General features: G+C 39.9%; 1 protein-coding gene across 1 annotated transcript in view; it reads left to right on the top strand.

Annotated features, from left to right (window-relative positions):
• The window catches only part of TBC1D32 (TBC1 domain family member 32), a 164,245-nt gene that overhangs the window by 42,335 nt on the left and 97,740 nt on the right, over nt 1-24,170 (top strand). The window contains 6 exon segments of the mRNA XM_030556208.1: nt 7,376-7,458; nt 9,356-9,494; nt 10,239-10,326; nt 15,157-15,275; nt 16,141-16,257; nt 19,247-19,335. Of these exon segments, the coding sequence (XP_030412068.1) occupies nt 7,376-7,458; nt 9,356-9,494; nt 10,239-10,326; nt 15,157-15,275; nt 16,141-16,257; nt 19,247-19,335 (635 nt within the window).

Raw genomic sequence — 24,170 nt, 5'->3', positions numbered from 1 at the left:
GTTGCAGTCACAGCACCGTTCAGTATCCCATTTACCAGCCCGCTACTCTCAGCACCGTTCCAGCTCCCGGCATCGCTCCAGGCAGTGTGACTCCCGTAGCCGCTGCTGACATTGAGCCTCGAGATCTTGGTCAACCTCCCGGCACTGTTCCGGTCGCAGGTCCCGATCTCATTCCCGGTGCCGGTATGCCTCCCAGTACCGGTCCCCGGTGCCGAGTAGAGCAAGGTCCGCTAGAGCCAGAGACTCTGCTCAGGGCTTTTCAGCCCCTCCATGGCCATCCAGACACGCATCAGTGTCGTCCCACACGGACAGCTCTTATGCACAGGACTGCGATTCTGATGTGCCCACCAGAGTCTTCCAAGAGACCCAGGCCCAGGACCAAGGACCCCATCAGTGGTCTTTCTGGACACCTTGGGTGTACCACCAGGCCCAAGACGTACCAGTAGTTCCGTCCCGCTCTGTCCCATCAGAGCACCGAGTGCCAGAGGCGACAGTTAGCCGTCCTCCTCCGACTGCTACGGAGGAAGGCCCAGTTCACCCACTGGACTCCCAGGTTCCACTGGAGCAGGAGGTCACCCAAGAGAAAGAGGCTACACAGAACCCGCTTGTCGCTGGCATCTCCTCTTCCTCTTCTCCAAATGAGGCGGTGACAGGAACATCCTCCTCGGGCCCTCCTCCAATCGACCTGAGAGCCCATCAGGACCTCCTAAGGAGGGTAGCACTCAATATGAACCTCCAGGTGGAGGAAGTCCCGGAGGTAGAGGACCTGGTAGTGGACATTCTATCAGTGGATGCCCCCACTAGAGTGGCCCTTCCGTTTATTCGGATCATCCAGGCCAATGCCGATACTATATGGCAGTCTCCAGCCTCTATCCCTCCTGTGGCCAGGGGAGTTGAGCGTAAATATATGGTGCCCTCTAAAGGGTACAAGTATTTGTATGTCCATCCTCCTCCCTGCTCACTAGTTGTCCAGTCTGTTAATGAGAGGGAACACCATGGCCAGCAGGCGCCAGCCCCAAAATCGAAGGAGGCTAGGCGAATGGACTTACTCGGCCGCAAAGTGTACTCAGCAGGTGCCCTACAACTCCGGGTGGCAAATCAACAAGCCTTGCTTAGCCACTATAATTATAACACCTGGGTGGCGGAGGGTAAGTTAACGGAGCTTCTCCCTCAAGTTCGCTGCCCTCTTGGAGGAAGGGAAAAAGGTGTCCAGAACTTCCCTCCAGGCCTTGTTGGATGCAGCTGACTCAGCAGCCAGGACTCTGGCCTCGGGTGTTGCCATGAGGCGCATCTCATGGCTTCAGGTTTCAAGCCTCCCACCGGAGCTGCAATATACCATTCAGACTTGCCATTTGATGGTAAAGGCCTCTTCTCGGATAAGACTGACCCCAGGGTGCAAAGCCAGAAGGACAACAGGGTCATAATGCGCTCTCTCGGCATGCATACGCCGGTGGCCCAACGCAGGCCTTTCTGTCCCCAGCCTCACCACCCGTACTCTGCTTCTAGACAAAGACAAGACTTTGGCAGGCGGTGCTGCCAAGTTGGTCGCAGACGACCATCAGGACCCCAAGGGGGCCAAAATCAAGGTCCCTCAAAACCACCACCGGGACCAAAGACCAACTTTTGGAGGTATGCCCGAGGGCAGCGTACCAGTTACAGGCCAGGATCCCTCTCCTCCCTTCTTCAGCCATCTCTCCTACTTTCTCCCGGCGTGGTCCCAGTTAACTTCAGATCGCTCGGTCCTACACACGGTGGATATGGGTACCACCTCCAATTTATTTCAAACCCGCCCTCCAACCCTGTCCTTCTTCAGGGACCCCTCTCATGAGCAATTCCTCTTACAAGAGGTGCGGACTCTCCTCGCCATGGGAGTTATAGAGGAGGTACCAATGGACGAAAGGGGCAAGGGGTTTTACTCCCTTTATTTCCTAATCCCCAAGTCAAAGGGAGGTCTCAGACCTATCCTAGACCTGCGAGGACTCAACCAATTTATGATAAAGTTGAAGTTCCGCATGGTATCCCTGGGGACCGTTATCCAGTCCTTGGATCCTGGAGACTGGTATGCCGCCCTAGATATGAAGGACGCGTACTTTCGCATCACCATTTTTCCTCCGCACAGGAGATACCTTCACTGTGTAGCTAACCATCAGCACTTCCAGTTTAAGGTCCTGCCGTTTGGCCTTTCTACAGCCCCAAGGGTATTTACAAAGTGTATGGCTGTAGTCGCCGCCTACCTCCGCCGATGTCGGATAGACGTTTTTCCGTATCTGGATGATTGGCTCATCCGAGGGGCCTCCGAGACACAAGTCACTCAGCATGTGGGCATCGTCAAGGACCAATTCACATGTCTTGGCCTGATGATCAATTTTGAAAAATCCACTCTGGTTCCCATGCAGAGGTTAGACTTCATAGGAGCTATCCTGGACTCCAATCTAGCCAGAGCCTGCTTACCATAGCCGCGGTTTCAGGCGATGGCAACAATCATCCGAGGTCTACGTCCGAGGTCTACAGAATTTCCCGACGACCTTGGCTCGCACTTGTCTCGGTCTCCTGGGTCACATGGCTGCCTGCACGTTTGTAACCAAATATGCCAGGCTCTGCCTCCGTCCTCTCCAAGTTTGGCTCAACTCGGTATACCGCCCGGGCAGAGACCCAATAGACACGATAGTCACCATTCCCCCAAGCACCCTAGGCTCCCTAGAATGGTGGCTAACTCCCTCCTTGGTGTGTGCTGGGATGCCGTTCCATCCGCCCCAACCCTCAATGTCCCTGATGACGGACGCATCATCTCTCGGCTGGGGTGCTCACCTCGATCACCTCCATACTCAAGGCCTTTGGTCATATCAGGAGCTGGCATTACACATAAATGTCCGAGAACTGAGAGCAGTCTGCCTGGCGTGCCAGGCATTCCAGCAACAGTTGCAAGGCCGTTGTGTGTCAGTGTTTACAGACAACACAACGGCCGTGTATTACATAAACAAACAGGGAGGGACACAATCCTCCCCCCTTTGTCAGGAGGCCAACAAACTCTGGGACTTTTGCATAGCCCACTTGATAGATCTGGTAGCGTCCTTTTTCCCAGGCGTTTGGAACACTCTGGCGGATCGACTCAGCAGGTCTTTCCAGTCTCACGAGTGGTCGATCTGCCCGGACATTATTCATTCCATTTTCCAGAACTGGAGATTTCCCCAATAGACCTGTTCGCTTCCTGCGAGAACAGGAAATGCTAGATGTTCTGCTCCTTCCAAGGTCTCTCCCCAAGATCGATCTTGGACGCTTTCCTGATGCCGTGGAAGAGCCAGCTCCTTTATACCTTCCCACCGTTCCTGCTGGTTCAGAAGGTCCTGCTGAAACTCCACAGAGACAGAGCACGCATCATCATGATCGCTCCAGCGTGGCCTAGGCGGCACTGGTACACCACGTTGCTCGACCTGTCGATAGCCAACCCAATTACCCTGCCACTCCACCCAGACCTCATAACTCAGGAGCACGGCAGACTTCGCCAGCCGGATCTGCAGGCCCTTCACCTCATGGCGCGGCTGCTGCGTGGCTAAATCAGTCAGAGTTACGTTGCTCTGCATCAGTATGACAAGTTCTCCTGGGTAGCAGGCAACCTTCCACCCAGTCAACGAATCTGGCCAAGTGAAAGCATTTCTCCTGCTGGTGCGAAACGCTTAATCTTACTCCCAATGAGGTCTCGATCCCCTCTATTTTGGACTACCTCTGGTCTCTCAAACAGCAGGGCCTAGCAGTATCATCACTGAGGGTACACTTGGCAGCCATCTCTACCTTCCACCCAGGTGAAGGTGGCGTTCCGTATTCTCTCACCCTATTGTTTCAAGGTTCCTCAAGAGCTTGGAGCGCTTATACCCCCAAGTACGCTGCCCAGCCCCGACCTGGGACTTCAACCTGGTTTTAACCAGACTTATGTCTCCCCCATTCGAGCCATTAGCAACCTGCTCACTACTATACCTGTCTTGGAAGACAGCTTTCCTCGTAGCCATTACATCGGCCAGACGAGTCTCCGAGCTTAGGGCTCTTACGGTGGATCCGCCGTACACTGTGTTCCACAGGGACAAGGTGCAGTTATGACCACACCCGGTATTCCTCCCTAAGGTGGTTTTGGCCTTTCATGTTAACCAGGACATCTTTCTCCCGGTCTTCTTCCCGAAGCCATACTCAACGCGATGGGAGCAATAATTGCACTCCTTGGATGTCCATAGAGCACTCGCATTTTATATTGAGCGGACAAAACCCTTTCGTAACACACCCCAACTCTTTGTCATGGTAGCAGACCGAATGAAAGGCTTATCTGTTTCCTCTTAGAGGATCTCATCTTGGGTGACGGTGTGCATCCGCACTTGTTATGATTTGGCTCATATTTCCCCAAGCCACATCACCGCGCATTCTACCAGGGCTCAGGCTTCATCTGCTGCCTTCCTGGCTCATGTACCTATCCAGGAGATATGTCGCACAGCTACCTGGTCCTTGGTCCACACCTTTGCTTCACATTATGCTCTGGTTCAACAGTCCAGAGATGATGCAGCCTTTGGCTCAGCAGTTTTGCATTCTGCAACATCTCACTCTGACCCCACTGCCTAGGTAAGGCTTGGGAATCACCTAATTGGAATGGATATGAGCAAGCACTCGAAGAAGAAAAGACGGTTACTCACCTTCGTAACTGTTATTCTTCGAGATGTGTTGCTCATATCCATTCCAAACCCGCCCTCCTTCCCCACTGTCGGAGTAGCCGGCAAGAAGGAACTGAGAGATGGTTGGGTTGGCAAGGGTATATATCCGGCGCCATAGCGGCGCCACTCCCGGGGGTGCCCAGCCGACCCACCGAGTGTTGCTAGGGTAAAAATCTTCCGACGAACGTGCACGCGGTGTGTGCACACCTAATTGGAATGGATATGAACAACACATCTCAAAGAACAACAGTTACAAAGGTGAGTAACTGTCTTTTACTTACTCATAAAGTGAAAAGAGGTTACTCATGTGGAGTAGTTTATTATTAAAAGGTAATTCCAAAGTAACAGTGTGCGCCACCCCTCAACCTAAGCACTTTTTCCCAGGGTTGGTTGTTTTTAGGGTTCTCTCTTTCAGGACCTGTCTGGCTCAAACCCTAATTTCCCTGGCTAGGGCAATACTCCCATTTCTCTTCCACAGTGTTAGCATTAAGAAACCTGTAGATCCTTGCAAGGTTCCGACAGCTGCTAAGGGGGGGCAATGGGAGAATCCCATTACTACCCTCCAAAATAAAAACTGTAAAAGTAGTTTGAAAATATAACCCAAATGTGTCAGCCTTTTCTTGATACTAATAGGTGGACTCACTGTTGGGACACTTATAAATCTCAATTTTTTGTACTTACAAATATTTTGATCATGGTATCTCTTTCCCAACTAATGGACTTGCTTGCTCTAGTAACTGTTTTAGCACTGCCCTTCTGAACAGGAGCACTTTTCAGTAAGACAGATAAGGAACAGTTTCACTCTGCAGGCAAAGCCACTAAAAAGTGCTCATGATCAAGTATATGGCAGTAGTAGAATTCTGGGACAGATGCTGACATGATTGAAAAGGAGGAGAGTTGACAGACCCAGAAAAAGCAATAGCATACTACACAATGATATTATGGATGTATTTGATCTTGTATATGTTACAATATAACTTCATTACGCTCATTGAAATTATACATCTGAAGTTGTATAATCTATAACATCCACTATCATTTGATTAAATAGTGTAATGTCCCCATCATTGCTTAAAACCTGAAAATCGTAAATCATTGATCCTAAATAACATATTTTCTTCAAAAAAAAAAATCAGATATCTTTTACATTAGCATCCCCATCAAAGTTGTTGACTTTTGCTGAATGTTGATAGGGTTGTTTGGTGTATTTAATTTTGTATCGATTCAGAAGGTACTTCTTACTTCAGATCAGATCAAAGCTCATAATCAGTAAGGAGACCAGTATCCTACAGTTAAGAACACTGATCTCTATAGATGCAAATGGAATTAAAAAGTTCATTCTTTTTGTGTGTGAAATTTTGTAATTAAAAAACAAAACTAAGTTATCTACAACATTTCAGAGTGTGTAGTTTTATTTTAAGCAAGATTGGAAAAATATGTTATTTGCTATTCTTTCTATACCACAGAAGATATGGAAATAGAAGTACAAATTTTCAGATTTTTTTCAGGATTTTTTCGCTCTGCTGATAAATAAGTGGTATAGAAAATATTTACTTAACAACCTTAATATTTTCACACCTCTTATAAATAGTCCACAGTGTTTTACAACTTGGCAGACAGGTGTTTATTAATGTAATTGAACTTCTCTGATTCAGAATTCTGGCACACTATGCCAGGACATTCTGGATCTAAGCGTTTATTTTGGAGCATATAAATTTTGCTTTATTTTGTATATTGTAATGTTAGGTGTTATTTCCTGACACTGAATTTCCTTACCTCACATATAAGGGTACTGATAATATCTCAGTATAGTGACAGTCATCATGTTTTGAATTATACGGTGTCATTGTCAAAGGAAAGCATAGGAGTTTTGGTGGTTTTTTAAAAAAAACAAAGAAAGCATTGAGGAAAAAAAAGTACCAACACATTTACAGGACATAAAAAAAAAAGGCCTGATTGGAGAGTTACAGGTTATTTGGAGACCATGGCCTCACTTACATTTCTGGGTCAATTGTGACAAATTATAGTATCAGAGGGGTAGCCGTGTTAATCTGGATCTATAAAAGCAGCAAAGACTCCTGTGGTACCATGTATACTAGCAGCCGTATTGGATGCTGATGCAGCTCATGCTCCAATACGTCTGTTAGTCTATAAGGTGCCACAGGACTCTTTGCAGAAATTATAGTGTCACCTTGAAATAAGGTACGAAATCTTGCAAGCTTTTGAAATATATTCCCTTTAGAACATATTCAGGATTTATTTAATCTAATCTATTTTATTTTATCTAACTGAGGCATTTATATGGCCCCATTACTATAGTAGTTGAATGCCTCAGAATCTTTAATGTCTTTATCCTCACAATACCCCTGTGAAGCAGAGAAGGACTATTTACCCCCATTTTACATATGGGAATCTGTGGCGCACAGAGACTAAGGGCCAGATTTGTAAAGGTATTTAGGTACCTAAAGTTGCAGATAGAAGCCTAAATACCTTTTAAAATTTGTCCTTAAGTGCCTTGTGTACAGGCACACGGGAAGCCTGTTGATCGAGCAGGAAATGGAATTCAGATCTCCCAAGTGCCAGGCTAATGCCCTAACCACTGGACCATCCTTCCATCCTTTTTGTTATTGGTAGTCAGAACTTCTAAGAATGATGTAATAATAACTGTAGTTTTTATTTCATAGGCTAGTTCACTTTCAGAAAGGATTCCTACTCCTGTACCTGGAACAGACTCTATTCCATCAGGAAATCAAGAGTCACAAAACATGTAAGTACAGCTGTGTCTATCATATTTGGGTAAAATACATAAGTCCATCGCAGCCCAGATTTGTTGACCTTCAAGACAGTTATTAGGCCCATCTGTTTTCTTAGGCTTTTGCCAGGAGCAGGTTGGTAGCTACAAGAAGGTACATATCTTGAGCTGAGGTTTCTCATTTTAGACCTTCCTAGCTCATAGAATTATAAAGTTCTTCCCAGCTCTGTGTAGTTATACTAAGTTCTATGTAGATGTGGCTCATAATTTGCTGTCTATGTGTATCAAAATTTGTCTGGGAAAATATCAGTTACAAGACAGATAGTTGACACAGTTTTTCTGTGTCTTTGATTGTGTTATTAATTAAAAATCCTGTATTGTAGAATACCATCAATGCCTTCAAAACATCATATAGGGAGATTACCAGAATACTGGCTGAAAGCCAGTCACACAGTGAGAGAAAAGGCATCTCTCTTTTTGATGTTAATACAAACTTCATTTTCCCAGTAGATGTTTGTATGTTAAGTTTTACATGATGAGAAATACATGAACTCTATACTGCTTGTGAATGTGGGGTGTAAAAATATATAATTAAACAGTCTTGATAGACTTGTCTGTGTCTTTTTTTTTTCCTTTTAATTGCTGTGGGATACTTTCTAAAAGCTTCCATATGTAATTTGTATAGGAAATTACAATATTTGTTGTTGGTGTATTTTTTTCCCTTTTGTGAAGTGACTGTAGTAATTTTAAATCGGTGTTGAGTAAAGAAACTCTACATGAAGTGCTCTGCTGGAGATACCTATCAATAGTCAATTTCAGTGAATTATAAACTACAATCCCTTCCTAACTGCTGAATTTGACAGTTTTTTTATGGAATAAGAGACTCCAATGAATTATTTTTAGATGAAGCTGTTGCTTCCCACTAAACAAGAAATGACTTCAAGATTCTAGGTACAGTGACTAAAGTCTAGGGTGGTGTATGACTGTTGCTGGAAGTGTGGTTTCTGCTTATTTCTGCCACTGCTGCTGGTGGGAATCAAACATCCACCAAGGAAGCTCAGACCCAGAAATGAGAATTCAGTAAGACAATGTGTTCAGGGAAGCAGGATTACAAGGTGAATCCCATGGTGATGGGAGGGTGTCTGGTGAGAGATTGTTTCAGTGCTGGGCTTCTCTTTCTTGGGTAGAGGATGGTTCAGGTGTGTTCACACTTGCTTCTAATAGTCATCTTTTCCCCTGTCACCCTACCAATTCATATATATAGTATGTTTCTCACGGGAGTCACTGGTTTGTGGGCACATTTTAATTCCTCTCAAAAATGGAATAATTTGGAAAGAATGCACATATGCTTACTGAGCCCAGATGTGGTTTATTGTATGTAACAGCACCTCATTTTCATAAACAGTGCCCCCATTTTCTAGCATTGTTTCATGTCTAGTATAACACCTACAAAAGAGTTTTAATAATATTTTGCAGTTATATAGTGCTTTTTATCTGTAGTTCTCAATATGCTTTACAGTGGTGAGAAAGCAATCTCATTCCCACTTTATAGATGGGGAAATTGAGACACTGAGAGGTGACTTACCCAAAGTCACACAGTAAGTCAGCAGTAGATTTGAGAATTAGAGCCCAAGTCTTCTGGCTCTTGGTCATGTTATCTATCCACTAGACCATCCTATCTTAGCATGTGAGATCTTTTCTGTGATCTCGAATTTCGATGCAGTATTTGTATACTATGCAGCTGTTCTGTACACAGTTTAACCCCCAAGAAGTAGTTGAACTTGCTACTATACACACAGGTCCAGTGAAAGAGAGATTTTTTTTAACCTGAAAAGTTTATATTTTCTCTTGTTTTTCACTTTTTTTATTTTTAAATCTTTTTTGATTCATTTAATTTTTCTATCATTTTCAGTATGGTATGGGAAGAGACTTTATTAGATGATTTATTAAACTTTGCTGCCACTCCAAAAGGTCTTCTTCTGCTTCAGAATACAGGAGCCCTCAATGAATGTGTAACCTTTATGTTCAGCAGATTTTCCAAAAAACTCCAGGTACGCATGTCAGAGTCTAGTACAATCACTTATTTAATTAAGGTAATTAGAAGGGAAAACCATAAACCATTGTTTATCTGTTATCTTATTGGAAGAGTTGAGTTAAAATGTAATCTGACATTCTAAATGTATGGTACATAGATTTTATTTCAGTTGTTACTCTGCAAAATGTCAATAATAATGTCATATATCGACACTGTTGCTTTTTAGCTCAAAATGTTAAGCAAAAGGATACTTTTTACACTACATTTAATTTTGGAACCTAATCCTTAGTCAGAGTCAGTGATGTATGTACATTGAAATATATGTACAGTGGTTGCCAGTAAAACGGCAAGATCTAACACGCCAGACATCAAATTACATAGGGAATTATGCATTCAACTATGGAGGAAAATATGTTACCACATGGAATTTTAAAAGGTTTTGTGGCCCCTAGTCTTAATCGGTGAGTGCAAAGGATTTGGGAGGTTATAGTCTTAATAAATCGTTGTTCTGTGTGCAGAAGTTGCATGTGCTTTATATTATGCTATTTATACTTTGAAATAGCAAAAGGAGAGATTCTTTTACTTGCTAAACAAACATGCTTGTGTTGTAATCTGTCCCTGACTGGTCTATATACATTTGTTTACAGAATTTAAAGTTTTGCAGGGAACAAGTAAAAATACGTAAGAGAACATTTGAGAATATGAGTGTCTTGGTTGTATTCTCCAAACTTCCTTTATCTCTTACATTTATTATGAATAGGTGAGTGGATATGAAAGGTTTGGTTATGGAGTGATGGTTACACAAATGGCAGCGACATCTCCAGGTGCAGTAGCTCTGCAGCATTCAGGTAATTTTAAGGGTGAACTTTATCATCGGCACTAACACATTGTAATATCATGAATTAAGATAATATAATTCTAAACAAAATAAAGTCAGATGTGATTAAGATAGATATGCAACACTAGCAATGACTAGTTTGGAGCCTGCTGTTTTTTTCTTGGAAAATTATTCTTTTAAATGCTTTTTTCTTAAGTACAGAAATACCTTATGCATTTAAGTTTTTGCATATGGAAGAATATGATCTTGTATATTCATAGTAAAAGAATGTTCCTGTTTTTATTTTTATTTCATTTGTTCTGATTTGAAAGAAATGTATCTATCCTTTCACCTAAATGCATGAATACATTAATGAATGTTGCAGGATAAACTGGTAATAAATCACAAACCTTCCTCATTCATCAAAAATCATAATTAATAAATACCAGCTTCTTTCACTGATATACCATCTTCATGACCCACTCACTTCTCAAAAGCTTGGGAAGATGGATAGATCTGAACAAAAAGAAACTAGCTCTTTAGGAACACTGATTGGTGAGGAAATGAGTTCCAGAATCAAGGATTCTTCACTAAAAATGCTGTCAGAAAGCTTCTCTAAGTTAAACCAGAGACTATCATCACAACTCAAATAGCCTGCACCTAAACCATATAGTGTTTCAAAGATTAAAACTGATAACTTGAATTGCAACCAGTGTAGTCCTCATACTGAAGACACAACAGTTCCAATTTTCTCACTAATCTTTTAAAATTATCTGTATACATATTTCAGCTCCTGCACAACAGAATGGAGCCCTATTGTAACATAAGAGAAACCTTGTGGCTGATTGAAAAAAAAAAAAAAAAGCCCACTACTACTTTCTGGAGTCTCTCAAGAAATGAGGATCAGATTAATTTGAATGACTCCTTCTGTTCCTCTATGGTCCACAGCCACGACACATCCTATGGTTAATAGTATTGAAGGCAAATGAAATACCTGAAAGAATCAGCCCAGATCTTCTCCCGTACCAGAAGGCATTTATACAAACATGATGAAGGTCATAATTATCAGTTTATCATTTACAGTAGATAGTATTCAGAAGATATGTATTTCTACTTATCTTTCCCTTAATGTTCATTTTAAGATATATATTAAGATTTCTTAACATATTTTACAATCAGCTAGCAATATACATTACCAGAACAAGCCTTAGACCATATGAGTCCCAGATGAGGAGCATCTTTGGTGCCCCCCCCATTTATTAATCTTTTGAATATCTTATTTTTTTATTGCAGTTATAGCCTATTTCACGACTTTGATGCACAATTTGCATGCATGATTTATCCCTGGCATATAAGAAGATAAATTTGCACACTGTAAATCTGTATTTATTCATGCCATATATAAGCAAATAAAAAATAAATTAGTTTCCTAAGCTTATAGAAATTTTAAGAATAACAGAAATGTACTAATATCAAGAAATTGAACTGTGCGCCAACACTGGGTGAACCAGTATTAAATAGTGTTACGGTAGGTGACAGCTTAGAATGTTAACCCTAGTCTTTTACTTCAAAAGGTCACTTTTCTCGCCCTTGCCCTCTCACATTGAAGCACAGTGTTGAAGAGTTCCAAAGACTGGCCAATGGCATTTTCAGGTGATAAAATAACAAGTGATGTCAGTCTCTTGTCAACCATCATCGGTCGAAGATATGTTTTAACAAGTCTGAGCATTGAAAAGCTGCACTCACCACTTGCAACTGTGACCAGCAGCATGAGCAGAATCCTCAAAGCTATCCATACATTTAGGAAGCGTGTCCTTGAGCTCTGCATCATGAATGAATTGGAGAACTTGCAGTCGAGAGGGCTTCCGGTGTTGCCAAATGTCACAGATGTTGTCCAATACAACGTAGAAATCTTTATCAATGATGTCTGAACATTCCCCATGTGTCAGCATCTGGTGAAGGTCCGTACAATTTTCCTGTCCGCCAGCAGCTTATTAAGGTCATACAAAAATTCCCAGGTCTTTTAGTGGTGCTTCATTTGTCCAAACCTTTCTTCAGTGGACACTGTAGCAGTGTCAACAAGTGAGCAAAAAAGTTCCCTCTTGATTTTTTCTTCCGCGCTTCCTATCACCTAATCTCTACCCTTGTAAACAAATTGTTTCTTCTTCTGATCAATATGAGTATCCTTGAATACAGGCTCAACTCCTAAGATTTATGCCATTTCTTTGTTAGCAGTGATGGCATCTTCAAATCCGTTGTTTCTATAGTCCACAACGAAATCAAGGCAACTTCTCATCAAAGTAGTCCATCAACTGAGTTTCTAATGCCTTGCTTCCAGTGTTTACTTGGAACAGGATATTATGCCAAACCACAGTTAAGATCAGAAATTTGAAGTCAGTGATCTAGTTTGCTTTGCATCTCGTGTCGGATTCTGGTCGCAGCTTTACTCAACTGCACCAGTTCCATCAGAGCATCATAAATCTCAGTCATTTGGTACCTCACTGTTAATATGGCTCTCCTGGTGAGTGTCTCTTACTGACTTCCTAGTCAGACTTGTAACACTGTCTGTAAGGATCTACTACCTGATAGTTTTCAGAGTAGCAGTCGTGTTAGTCTGTATCCGCAAAAAGAATTTTTAGTCTCTAAGGTGCCACAAGTTCTCCTGTTCTTTTTACCTTATAATTGTTGCTGAAAGCAAGATATATATCCTTTGCAGTACTCCAAAGAGATATTGAATCTAACGCAGATGATGCTGCATCTGACACAATCAGGTTGTGGGAATGGCAGCCACAGGGCGCGAAGAAAACTCTTGGATTCAACACAAGGATCTTTGCCTGGATGCCACTTTTTCTTCCCTTCATGTTTACGCCATTGTTGTAGCCTTGGCTGCGGCAGTCCTGAATCTTTATTTTTGTTCAAAATGTTCATAAACAGTTCTATTAGGCCTTTTCCAGTAGTGTAATCCACAGACAGGAAACAGATAAAAATGTTCCTTTACTGTGACTAATGTCAGGAGTGCAGTTCATTATTATGGCATAGTACTTTGCTTTGCCAAGCCGCATCAATATGTTATCAAGCACCTGCTTGCCATAAAGTCAATCAATTTTGAATTGTTTTGCTGCAGTAATGGTCCACATCTTCTTTACAAGCTACTTGACATAGGTGTTCACGTATGATGATATCATATTTCTCCAGGAGTTCTACCAAACTAAGAAAATTACCATTGTGTTTAATGAACAACTTATCTGACTTTGAGAAGTGTTGCTTCTGTCATTTACTGGAAACGTCATACCCTCATTCAAAATTCTGATCGTTATCTTCAGATTTTAGGATTGCTGGTCATAAAGCAGGATCTGAGGTATTGATTTGTGATATGCAGTTTTTCTCACTTCTGTTTCTGTCATCATGCAAGGCTGATTCTTCATTATTGTTTCTCTCCTTTTCATGTAAAACAGATTTTTCTTTATCATCACTCTCCTTTATGCTGCCCGGAAAACTGGACGATTTTCCATCACTTTCCTCATGTTTCCATTCTTTTTCTTCAAGTAAATCTGCTAATTCCTTACTAATAGGACTGCCATCATTTACGCTTTACTTCTCATTTTCTTCTGCACTGGGATGATTGCTACTGCCTAAAGCCCAGTCTGTGTCGTTCTATTACAGATATTTTCCTATCAGATTTGTCCATTGCTGCAAACTAGATTGAATTGAGCTTTTCACTTCCTATAGTGAGCTCCTGAAGGCTTCTTTAGGGGCATTTTTTTTTCTATGGGGGGGAAACAGTCAGCATTAGGGAGGGCAAAAGTCTGTGTTCCGGAGACTTAGAAAGTAATCAAACATTACATGGTAAGCATGGCAAAAGAAATAACAGTATTTCTTTTATATCGTTGCATAGATAGGGGTTCGATAGGTATTTCTGGCATCTCATTAGATATGTCCTTTATTAGTCACTACTTACACTCTTCAAGTCTTAAAATACAACTACACTTTCACAATTACACAATAAAACAAGGTTTGCTATATCGCAGTTGGGCTCTCACTTCATTCTTATATCTCATTGACTGATTGGAGATGCCCTGTCCATTAAAAATCCACGAGGACATGGCTAACAACAATGTAGGAGGGTCAGGGAAAATGTAGTTCTCAGAAAGTCTGGAGGGTTCCATGAGTTTCTACAAAGGTCCAAAACATTCTAGGGGGTTAGTGAAAAATTAATCCTCGTGCAGAATACTTGAAACATTTTACTTCAAACATTCTATTTTCCCTTTTGTTGCTAGCAACAAAAACAGCACCCCTGGCACAGAGCCCCCAAAGCTCAGCACCCCAGGTAGTCGCCTGGATCACCTGTTCCCAAATCTGACCCTGTATATTACAGTAGACTGGCATGGGCAGCTGTGCAAAACCACTCTCTCTCTTTAGGTAAATCTAGTTGACTTTATTATGCAAGTGCAAGTGAGTTGTTTCCAGATAAGTTGTCTTAAATCCTGTGTCTTTAAACTCGGTGATATTGTGTAATATATCGTTCCCAAACTGTGGTCTATAAAAGCTAGCTTGTGACAAAATACTGAGTCGTCTTTGTTTCCAGCTACTTAATCGTTTAAAAAACAAACAAAAATGGAAAAATATATTACCTACGGTAATATTACTTTTCCTTGTAAACAGTTGGTGTAGTTGTCATAATGATGTTATTTGATCATCAGTGGGAAGTACGGTGGGGTACCTACCATATTATGGATAGAAGAGGAGAGTAGTCCCTGAGGCAATCTCTGTTTAAAATTTGGTCCACATTGTATAGAGTTTTGAGTTTTATTTTACTTGTTATTTAAGCCTTTTTATGACTAAATCAAATATTAATTTTTAGGGTTTATAAAAGCACTTATAACTGAATTATGGGCTGTTCTGGAGTGTGGAAGAGATGATCTTAGAGTAACTCACCCCAGTTCTACTCCAGTAGATCCTATTGACCGAAGCTGTCAGAAGGTGAGAAATTATCTTATTTTGTGCAATTTATTACTACTGTGTATAAATACACAAGTGGTTTCATTAATATCCTAAATGAGACATTTCATCAGCATTGTTTCTAATTTAGCCACTTAAGGCAAAATTGGTGTAGTACAACAAGCAAAACAATGACTTAATGAAATAGGTTCCTGTGTTTATATGGAGGGTCACAATTGCAAGGGTCATTTAAGTCCATTTAAAACTATATCATAAAAAGAGCGATAAAGAGGATCATCTTGACAAAATGAGGTCTTATAATAGCATAAATTGAAATTTATGAGCAGTTTTGTAGAACAGCATATAAACGTATACCTAAACTGGCTAATGTTTTAGATGGTATATGATTTGATTTTATATTTGATTTTCAGTTAGTTTGATTTTCATGAGGTTACATTCTTGCAAGTGGAAAGCTCTCTTTCTGATAGTGGTTACTTTGTCTTACTTTGTCAAATTTTACAAGCATGGGATGATATAAGTAGGATAGCATTTGAAAATCATTCAACATTTATTGCCATAATTGTACTTCATTCAGACCCATGGAAGAATTCTCAACTTTCACTGAGCCATTTGTTTCTGCAGTGTGACAGCCCATCAGTTCACACAGTTCTCACAAGGTGCATGGGCACTACCCTTAGGATAGCATAAATGTGTCTCTCATTAGGATATGAGTAATGTTCCACATTTGTTTGGGCAGCTCTGCCTGTTTTAAACTTCACACTGAAGAGCGTAGTGAGGCTGAGATCTGGGCCTAACTTCTTTACATTGATGTAATTAACTGCCAATTACATGCTATCAAATGTTTGGTTATATAAATACAAAAGTTCACAAGAGCAACCTTTTAAAGTCTTTTCTAGCGCTGGTAAATTTGCTATCCTATCCTGCTATTTATGAACTGATAGGTGATCAGGAGATACCAAATAAATCAGAATATTCTCTCCGTGAAGTTCCTACAAATATTACTGTAAGTAACTTTTTCTTTGATTTTTTTTCAAAATGCTACAATATAGTTAGACACTTTATCTGAGCAAGTATTATGTTAATAATTAAAAACATGCTCTATTTTCTGCTCAATGATAGATTTTAAAGTATTTTTGCATTTTTTATTGTGTGCAGCATGAGGGCAGCATATACACATAGTATATTGGGTAATATAAAATCTTTACATAATTTGAAGGTCTTACTTTCCTTCCTCACTTGTGTTATAAATCTGTTCCCAGGGATAATAATGATATATATGAACATTTCCAATTTTGTGTGTGTGTGTGCGCATGTGCATATGTATGCATGTATTTGTATCATACATTATTGCATGTGTGTATGTATGTGATAGATATATTATTAAGTGGAGGGAGGAGGGACTATATATATAGAGAGAGTCTTATACCACACCCATTGTAGTGACAAATATTTAACCTTTTAACAAAAAATTAGTTAAGAATAGGTTAGAGTTGCTGAAGTCCATAAACTACCAACACAACATAAAATGTCAGGAAGTTACTAGGTAAATCCCTACCCAGTCCTGGTAAGCTATGCTCATTCTCCACATTATTTTATCCATATTCCCTGCCCTCCTCTTTTACACCTCATGCTTAAACTTCAACTCTAACCACACAAAGTGGTTACAATTGGATGTTTGTTAATTGGTCAAACTGTTGAATATTGTATTAAAATATTTGCTTAGTGTTTATGGTTCATATTTTTAGTTATGCATGAGAGTCTTGGATGACTGTTAGTGCGGGGAATATTTTTAAAAGTTGAAATAGTTTGTAAAATTGTCTGTCATGTTTGGAAGTGACTATTTTGAAATCTTTGAATCACTATTTACATGATTAATGAGGCAGTATGGTGCTATTTTCTGTTTTCAGTAGTTATTTGTCTTCAGAGTCAAAATTGCATATTCTGTGAGTCATAGGAAAGGAGTAGTCCTTTGTTGAGGGTAGTGTATGCAAGTGATGTAATATGAAAGAGAAATCATGTTTGAAGGTTCTATGGGAGACTTAAGTGGTGATTTCATAGCTTTATAAATCTGAGTTCGTGGAATATACTCTGGAGCACCTTTAACTGATTTTTTAATAAAGACTTTTGTTTCAGAAATTTCTTAGGTTTGTAAAGAAGTGTTATTTCAGTGCTAATAGTTGCTCACATGGATAGTAGTAAAAATTCTTATATATTCTCCAAATTATGCTCTCTCCACCTTCAGAGCCTTGGTGTTTGCACTAGACCTCCACAGCCCAGGATCTTCTCTTGACCCCTGTACGTCTGCACTCCTTCCCTGTGTTACTCTCCAGATCTCCATTCCCTCATAACCCCCAAAACCGTGGCTCAGATGTCCCTGGGTCACTCTTTAGAACCCTGGTGTCTCTGCAGTGTTCCAATCCTCTTGGCTCCTTGCTTCTTGGCTCCTTGCTAAAACATACAGATGGCAGAAGAGGCTGCAGTTGTCAGACAAACATCCCTCAGCATCACTTTCTTTGTGCACACAAATAACCAATTGCATTAAGTCCCTTATGAATTATTTACATTACTGAGTTCATGGCCAACCAACTGACTGAAAAGGCAGCAGCAATCTTGGGGTTAAAGGAAATTATATTCGAAAGAATCTTTGTATACACAAATGATCCAATAAAATCGAATTTCCAGTGATTTAGAATAAATGTTAAATTTTTTAGTTGCATTGCAGTGTAAAGTAGCAGTTTCACTTACAGTGAAGTTGTTCTGTGGGGGAGGGGAATAATTTGGTGTCAGAGGATCCCACTATCTTTAAATAAGAATACATTTTAAATAAAGGCGATTCTGCTTTCACCAATGTTATTTTACTGGTAGTGGTGACTTTATTTTATAAAAAATGAAGTATAATTTGTTATGGATTTTATGAAATTAAGTTCATAATTTTTCTCTCTGATGTGGTCTTGAAGTGACTCATTGATCTGAAGAGTCAGACAGTAATTCTCCCTGCTGTTTCCGAGGCCATACTTCTAAAACATAATTTAATAAATAAATAAAAATGGATTTCATTTGATGCAAACAAAGCCCCTAAGGATTTCATTGGTTTTAGTTCTTTTGAGTTTACTACAACAGTCTGAGTCCAAGAGAATGATGTCAGTGGAATTTCTGTGCATTTTGTGCATTCTTTAAAATGAAATTATTACTTTGGAAGCAATATATGAGATGAACTAGAGAGAGGGATAATACAATCTGAACTGTAGATAAAACAGTGAGCAGTCCACTGGTCATTTACAGTTTTGTCAAGCACTGTAGGATAAAAATAAAATTGCCCATATAAAACACTCTTACTTCACATCATAAACAAGCTGATGATTAGACAGGGTTTGCAAAAAACAAAAATAAACAAAAATAACCCGCAAAACTTTCTTGTTGGGCAAGTTATTCCATAATTGTCCACTATCAGGTTTCTTGAACCTTTCTTTGAAGCATCTGGTACTCACCATAGTTAGAGATAGAATACTGGACTAGATGGACCATTATCTAGTCTTAGTTGGTACTTACGTTTCTATGTACAGAATTATTTAATACCTGAAATTTTTATTAAATTAGCTTGAAATGGAAAGAACTACATATTTCAGAAACACTAAGCATACACTTTACCATTTTACTCCAATATTAACATTCAATAGTGATTTAAAATGCTTAATATCTCTGTGCCTTGACATGTATTTAACTGAGTTATGTGTTTCTGGCTTTATATTATATATATTATATATATCTATCAAAGCCTTGATTCCGCACCATTGACTTTAATGGAAGCAAGAACATTAAGCACGGACATATATAGATACATATTTTTTAAAAAATAAATATGTGTATGTGTATATGTATACATATTTGTAACATTTAGAAAAAATAATGCTATATCTTTACACATAAATTAACCTTAAGTGTAAGAAATATAAGAAGATGCATAATAATTTTACAATGCCTTATTTTTTCAGGATGTAATTGACAGACTTATAATTTTGAATTCAGACGCTAAAATTCACTCCTTATTCAATTATGAACAATCACACATCTTTGGTCTGAGGTAAGATCCACTCTTGTTAAAATGAGAATACAGTACAGCAAATTTCTGTCTGTTTCCAATAAACCTATATTATTGCTTCTTCTTGTGCATGAAAGTGAAATTCAGTTAGTTGGTTTTTTTTTTAGCATGGAAAAGTTGAATGAAAAATGCATTATACAGAATTAGGAAACCAGCAAAGCCAATATTTATTTAGTTATTCCTATATCTGATGCAATAAAAGCAGTTGCACAAGGTTATTTAGCTTAGATGGTTGAAAAGCAAATGTAGTACATCCATCATGACATGTGAAACAAACTTCTTGCTACAATACTGAAATAAATTGAGGATTTTACATTACCATGTGCATCTTTTATATATTTAATTTATCTACAATGAATGTATTTCAGAAGTTCATTCTGTTTTAATTATATTACCAATTCCAGCAATATTCTCTCTGCTTAAAATGGGAGGTACCACTAGAACTAGTAATATGTCTAGAACTTGAATGAACATTTTAAATGTGTCTACTGACTATGATGCTCATCAATATAGTGTCTGTGTGGTTTCCAAGTATTTTAAAATAGAAATAACAATCTATAGTTTTCTTTCTGCTTTCCTAGCCTGAAGGATAAATAATTTGCTTAGGATATCTCTACTAAGATGTGATCCATACTGTGAAAAAGTTTGATAATGTCTGATTGGACAAAATAATGGTCTCAATGGTTTATGAAGTCCAAAGTTAGTTTTCTATAGCCTTACTTATACAAAATATCAGAGTAAATTAATCTGTACTGTACATGCAAATAATAGTGAACTATGTACTGTAGATTACATCAAATAATCCAGGTAACATCTTTCATCTGGCAGGACAGGTATGAGATGTACAGTGCAAAGTTCTGAGATATGAGAAGTACAGTTTGTACCATGAAAGTGGGAGTCAGAGATTGTTTCATAAAATAATATAGGACTATAGGAGTCTTAAATTAGATAGAAGTGATGAATCCGCAGATAACATTTGAAAAACTAGTAGTTACTTAGGCACAACTGTGAAATCCTAGCACCATTGAAGTCAATGGCAAAACTCCCTTTGATTTCAGTAGAGCCAGGATTTCACTCCCAGTTGGACAGTCTGTTCTAAAAAGGAACTATGAGTTTTGTCTGTGTGTTTATATTGAGGTTTTCATTAAGGCCCTGTCTGCACTGCAAACATAAATAAATAAATGGGGTGTTCATTGAACCATAAAATCATGAACTCCAATTTGTTTTATACACAAAGGTAAAACTTTCAGCTAATCTCTTTGAGTGGGTTCAGAGCTGACTCCCTGATTCCTTTTAGATTGACAAAATTAAACAAGTACACATATTCCAACCTGATTGTGAATGCTTTAAAAAAGTGTGTTTAGCAATCTTGTACTCTGTGTACATGGGTACCACAACCATGACATTTGAAAACATTTTAAGAACACCTATTTAAGTAGATTAGAGGGGTCTTAACATTTAATAAAAAACTTGAAGCATAGAAGGAAATTTTGCACTGGATTATGAAAAGGACAGAAAGCAAGTGAAAGCTTCTGAGGATAAGGAAGTTGTTCTGTTTCTCATTTTTAGGCTTGGTAGAACACTTATTTTTTATAATTTTGACAGATATCAATATTTAGTTTTAATCATTTTTTCTATATTTATTTATTTTAAATTTTCACAGTTGTGAAAAATGATGAGTGTTAAGCATTTTTTTTTTGTTAATTGGATTTTTCTCAATTCCTGGAAATTATGGGTGGTCAGACAATGGGAGAGGGGGCTAGACATTAATTATTTAATGACTGTAGACACTGATATTCAAAAAGTTATTTTTAGAACTATGAAACCAAAAAATTGTCAACATCACATGTCAGAATGTACAAAGTAAATAGCCTTAAATCAAACTCTAATTAATTCTCAAGCAGCAATTTTTCTTGCTTTGTCTATCTGTAGATTTCAGCTATTACTGATGGAAATATTTTTTTGTTGGTCTGTGTGTTGTGATAGACCCAGGCCAGTTGGGAACAGCAGAGTAATCCTGTTGGTATCCAGGGAGTGGATAAAGGACCTCCCCCTATCCTAAGGGGAAGATCCACAGGTAACTGCCGAGTAGTAGAAGGCAGATATACTGGCCACTGGATAAGAGTTTTCTGTTCTCTGACTGACTATAGCAGGGGCTGTTCCAGGCTAATGAGAACACCTGACTCCAGTTTGTTGTCAGAGGTGTTGTCAGATGCTACCGGTGTGGTGCTCTGCTCTCTCCTTGTTGGTATCACTCGGCTGCGTGCGTGTGTTCCCTCTGTGTGCTGCCCCAGCTCTGTGCAGATAGCTCACACAGCAGACCCGAAGAGAACCCCCAATGACCACAGAGTCTAGTAAGGTTCGAAGTCATGTTGGCTAGGTTTATTGTGATCTTGGACACAATGGCAGTTCCCCGTAGATTACTTAGTCTACCGGGCATACTACGAGAAAGTGCCTCTAGGCAATGGACCCAGCTCAGTCAGTGGTGGGACTTTCCACTGCCCCCTCGGCCGGACAAAGACACCGCCCCAGGGATGCATTCTTATACACAGGTACAAACAAGTTACACATCACCCCTGACGTATTGAGGTGCAACCCCTGTACGTAGCCAGGTACAACCCCTCTACGTAGTAAGGTGCCGCCTCTCACCTTGTACATGTTGGTTTGAACAAAAACAACTCTATCCATCATATTACCCTTTTACCCCTGTCATTGGGATGGGAACGCAGCCGAGTGATACCAACAAGGAGAGAGCAGAGCACCACACCGGTAGCATCTGACAACACCTCTGACAACAAACTGGAGTCAGGTGTTCTCATTAGCCTGGAGCAGCCCCTGCTGTAGTCAGAGAACAGAAAACTCTTATCCAGTGGCCAGTATATCTGCCTTCTACTACTCGTAGAATGTGCAAGTATGTGAATGTTCTGTTATCTAGTGTTCAGTACCTTTTAGGTACGTATCTTCTTGCAGCATCAGCCCTTTCCTTGCCAGCTTCTGTGAGCAGGGCTTGCCTCTAGCTCACAGCTTAACTTTGCTTTATATTAGCAAAGTCTTGACCATTACTTTAGTTAAGGCCTCAGGCCTCATACTGGGCCTTTATCAGGGCCTGTACTTACTACACAGTTAACCTTCTAAGAGTCAGGTGAGGCTGTTAAGCACCTGACTCTAATTAAGGCCCCTCTGATGCTATAAAAGGGCTCACTCCAGTCAGGCCAAAGAGAGCCAGGGAGCCAGAGGAGAGGAAGTATGGCTGAAGGGCTGGGTAATGAAGACACCCTGAAACCACTGGAAAGGGAGCCCTGAGGTAAGCGTGAAGAAGGCATTGAGAGAGAGAGCAGTGGGGGAGCTATGGGGAAGTGGCCCAGGGAAATGTAGCAACTCTGACAGTGAAAGGTCAGCTGCCAACAGCTGCTGCGATTAGGGTCCTGGGCCGGAACCCGGAGTAGAGCGTGGGCCCGGGTTCCCCCCAATGCACCACTACAAAAATACCTCCTGGGAAGGGAAGGCAGGTCCCTGTCAGGACAGGAAACTCAACTGTTCTTGAATAAGCCTGTAGGGACAACAGAGACTGGGAGTTCTCTCATCAATCTCCTTGCTAGCTTATGATGAAAGGGGCTCAGTAGACTGTAACCCTCGCCCTAGAGAGAAAAAGGCTATTTGGAGGGTCACAGTGAGCCTCTGAGGTTAGCATTAACCTCCTGGAAGGACGGGACTCATGAGGACAAGGTCGGAACTCTGCCACAATGTATATAGTGAAATCAACATTTATCAGCATTTACTGATAAACATTTAATTTTTCCAAGCCTATGCATTTTTATTTCTCCACTAGTAATGATGCTGAACTCCTTTGTAAAGTTGTTTGAGATCTACTGATGAAAAACTCTATATAAACCAGATAGTAGTAGTAGTATTATTGTTGCTACTATTATTTTAGAGAAAAAATAAGTGATGTGCTATTCACAATATGAAAATGTCCTGCATATCAAAGTAAGTAATGTTTTAACATAATATTAAATGGCTGCTACATTAAGAAATCTAAGGAAAGATTCTTTAACTACTGAACCATAATTTCGGTGGGGCCGCCTAAGCTCCTTTTATAACCTCAGTGATCCTTGGATCTACCATTTCCCACAAACGTCCCCCCTTCTCCTGTCTTCCCTCAAAGGCCCTGTTTATTGCCAACTTTCCTTCCGTTAAAAGAAGGGAAGATGCAACTCACTCTAGAGCCTTTCAACACTGCTCATTACATTTATTAGAATGACAAAGTGAGTCACTAAGTCCTCTGATCTCTAACAAACTCTAAACCCCATATAAGGGTATACAATATCAGAGGTGGGAGTACAAGCCATGATCTCTATATTAAATGACTTGTCACCTTCTTTTCAAATATTTTTAGCCATAGTAGTAAGCTTGGCATTTAGTTTCCATTAAATAGGTATCTGAAGAAAAATTAGCAAAGTCTATGATGTCTGTCTGCTTTGTGATATCTCACGTGGCTTAAATATGCTTTCTTAAGCTGTCAATTTGATTAAAGAGAAAACTGTATATATTATTGTCAAACAATAGCTACAGTATTTATGAAAAGAGTAATTTGAAGGGTGTTTTGACAAGTGTTTTACCACAAGAAAACACTTCATAACAGATATTGTTATGATTTATTACATAGCTTTCTTCTGTATTTATGGTCTTAAGTGAATGGCTTAGTTGAGACCAAAAGCACCACAAATCAGAGACAGTCTTCTATTTCTTACCCAAATATATTTTAAAGCAATATATTAATATTTTGGAAACTGTTTTCAAAACTGTTTAAGCTTATC

Source organism: Gopherus evgoodei, chromosome 3, assembly GCF_007399415.2.
Source record: "Gopherus evgoodei ecotype Sinaloan lineage chromosome 3, rGopEvg1_v1.p, whole genome shotgun sequence".
Classification (NCBI taxonomy): domain Eukaryota; kingdom Metazoa; phylum Chordata; order Testudines; family Testudinidae; genus Gopherus; species Gopherus evgoodei.
This window is presented reverse-complemented; position numbering and strand designations above follow the sequence as displayed.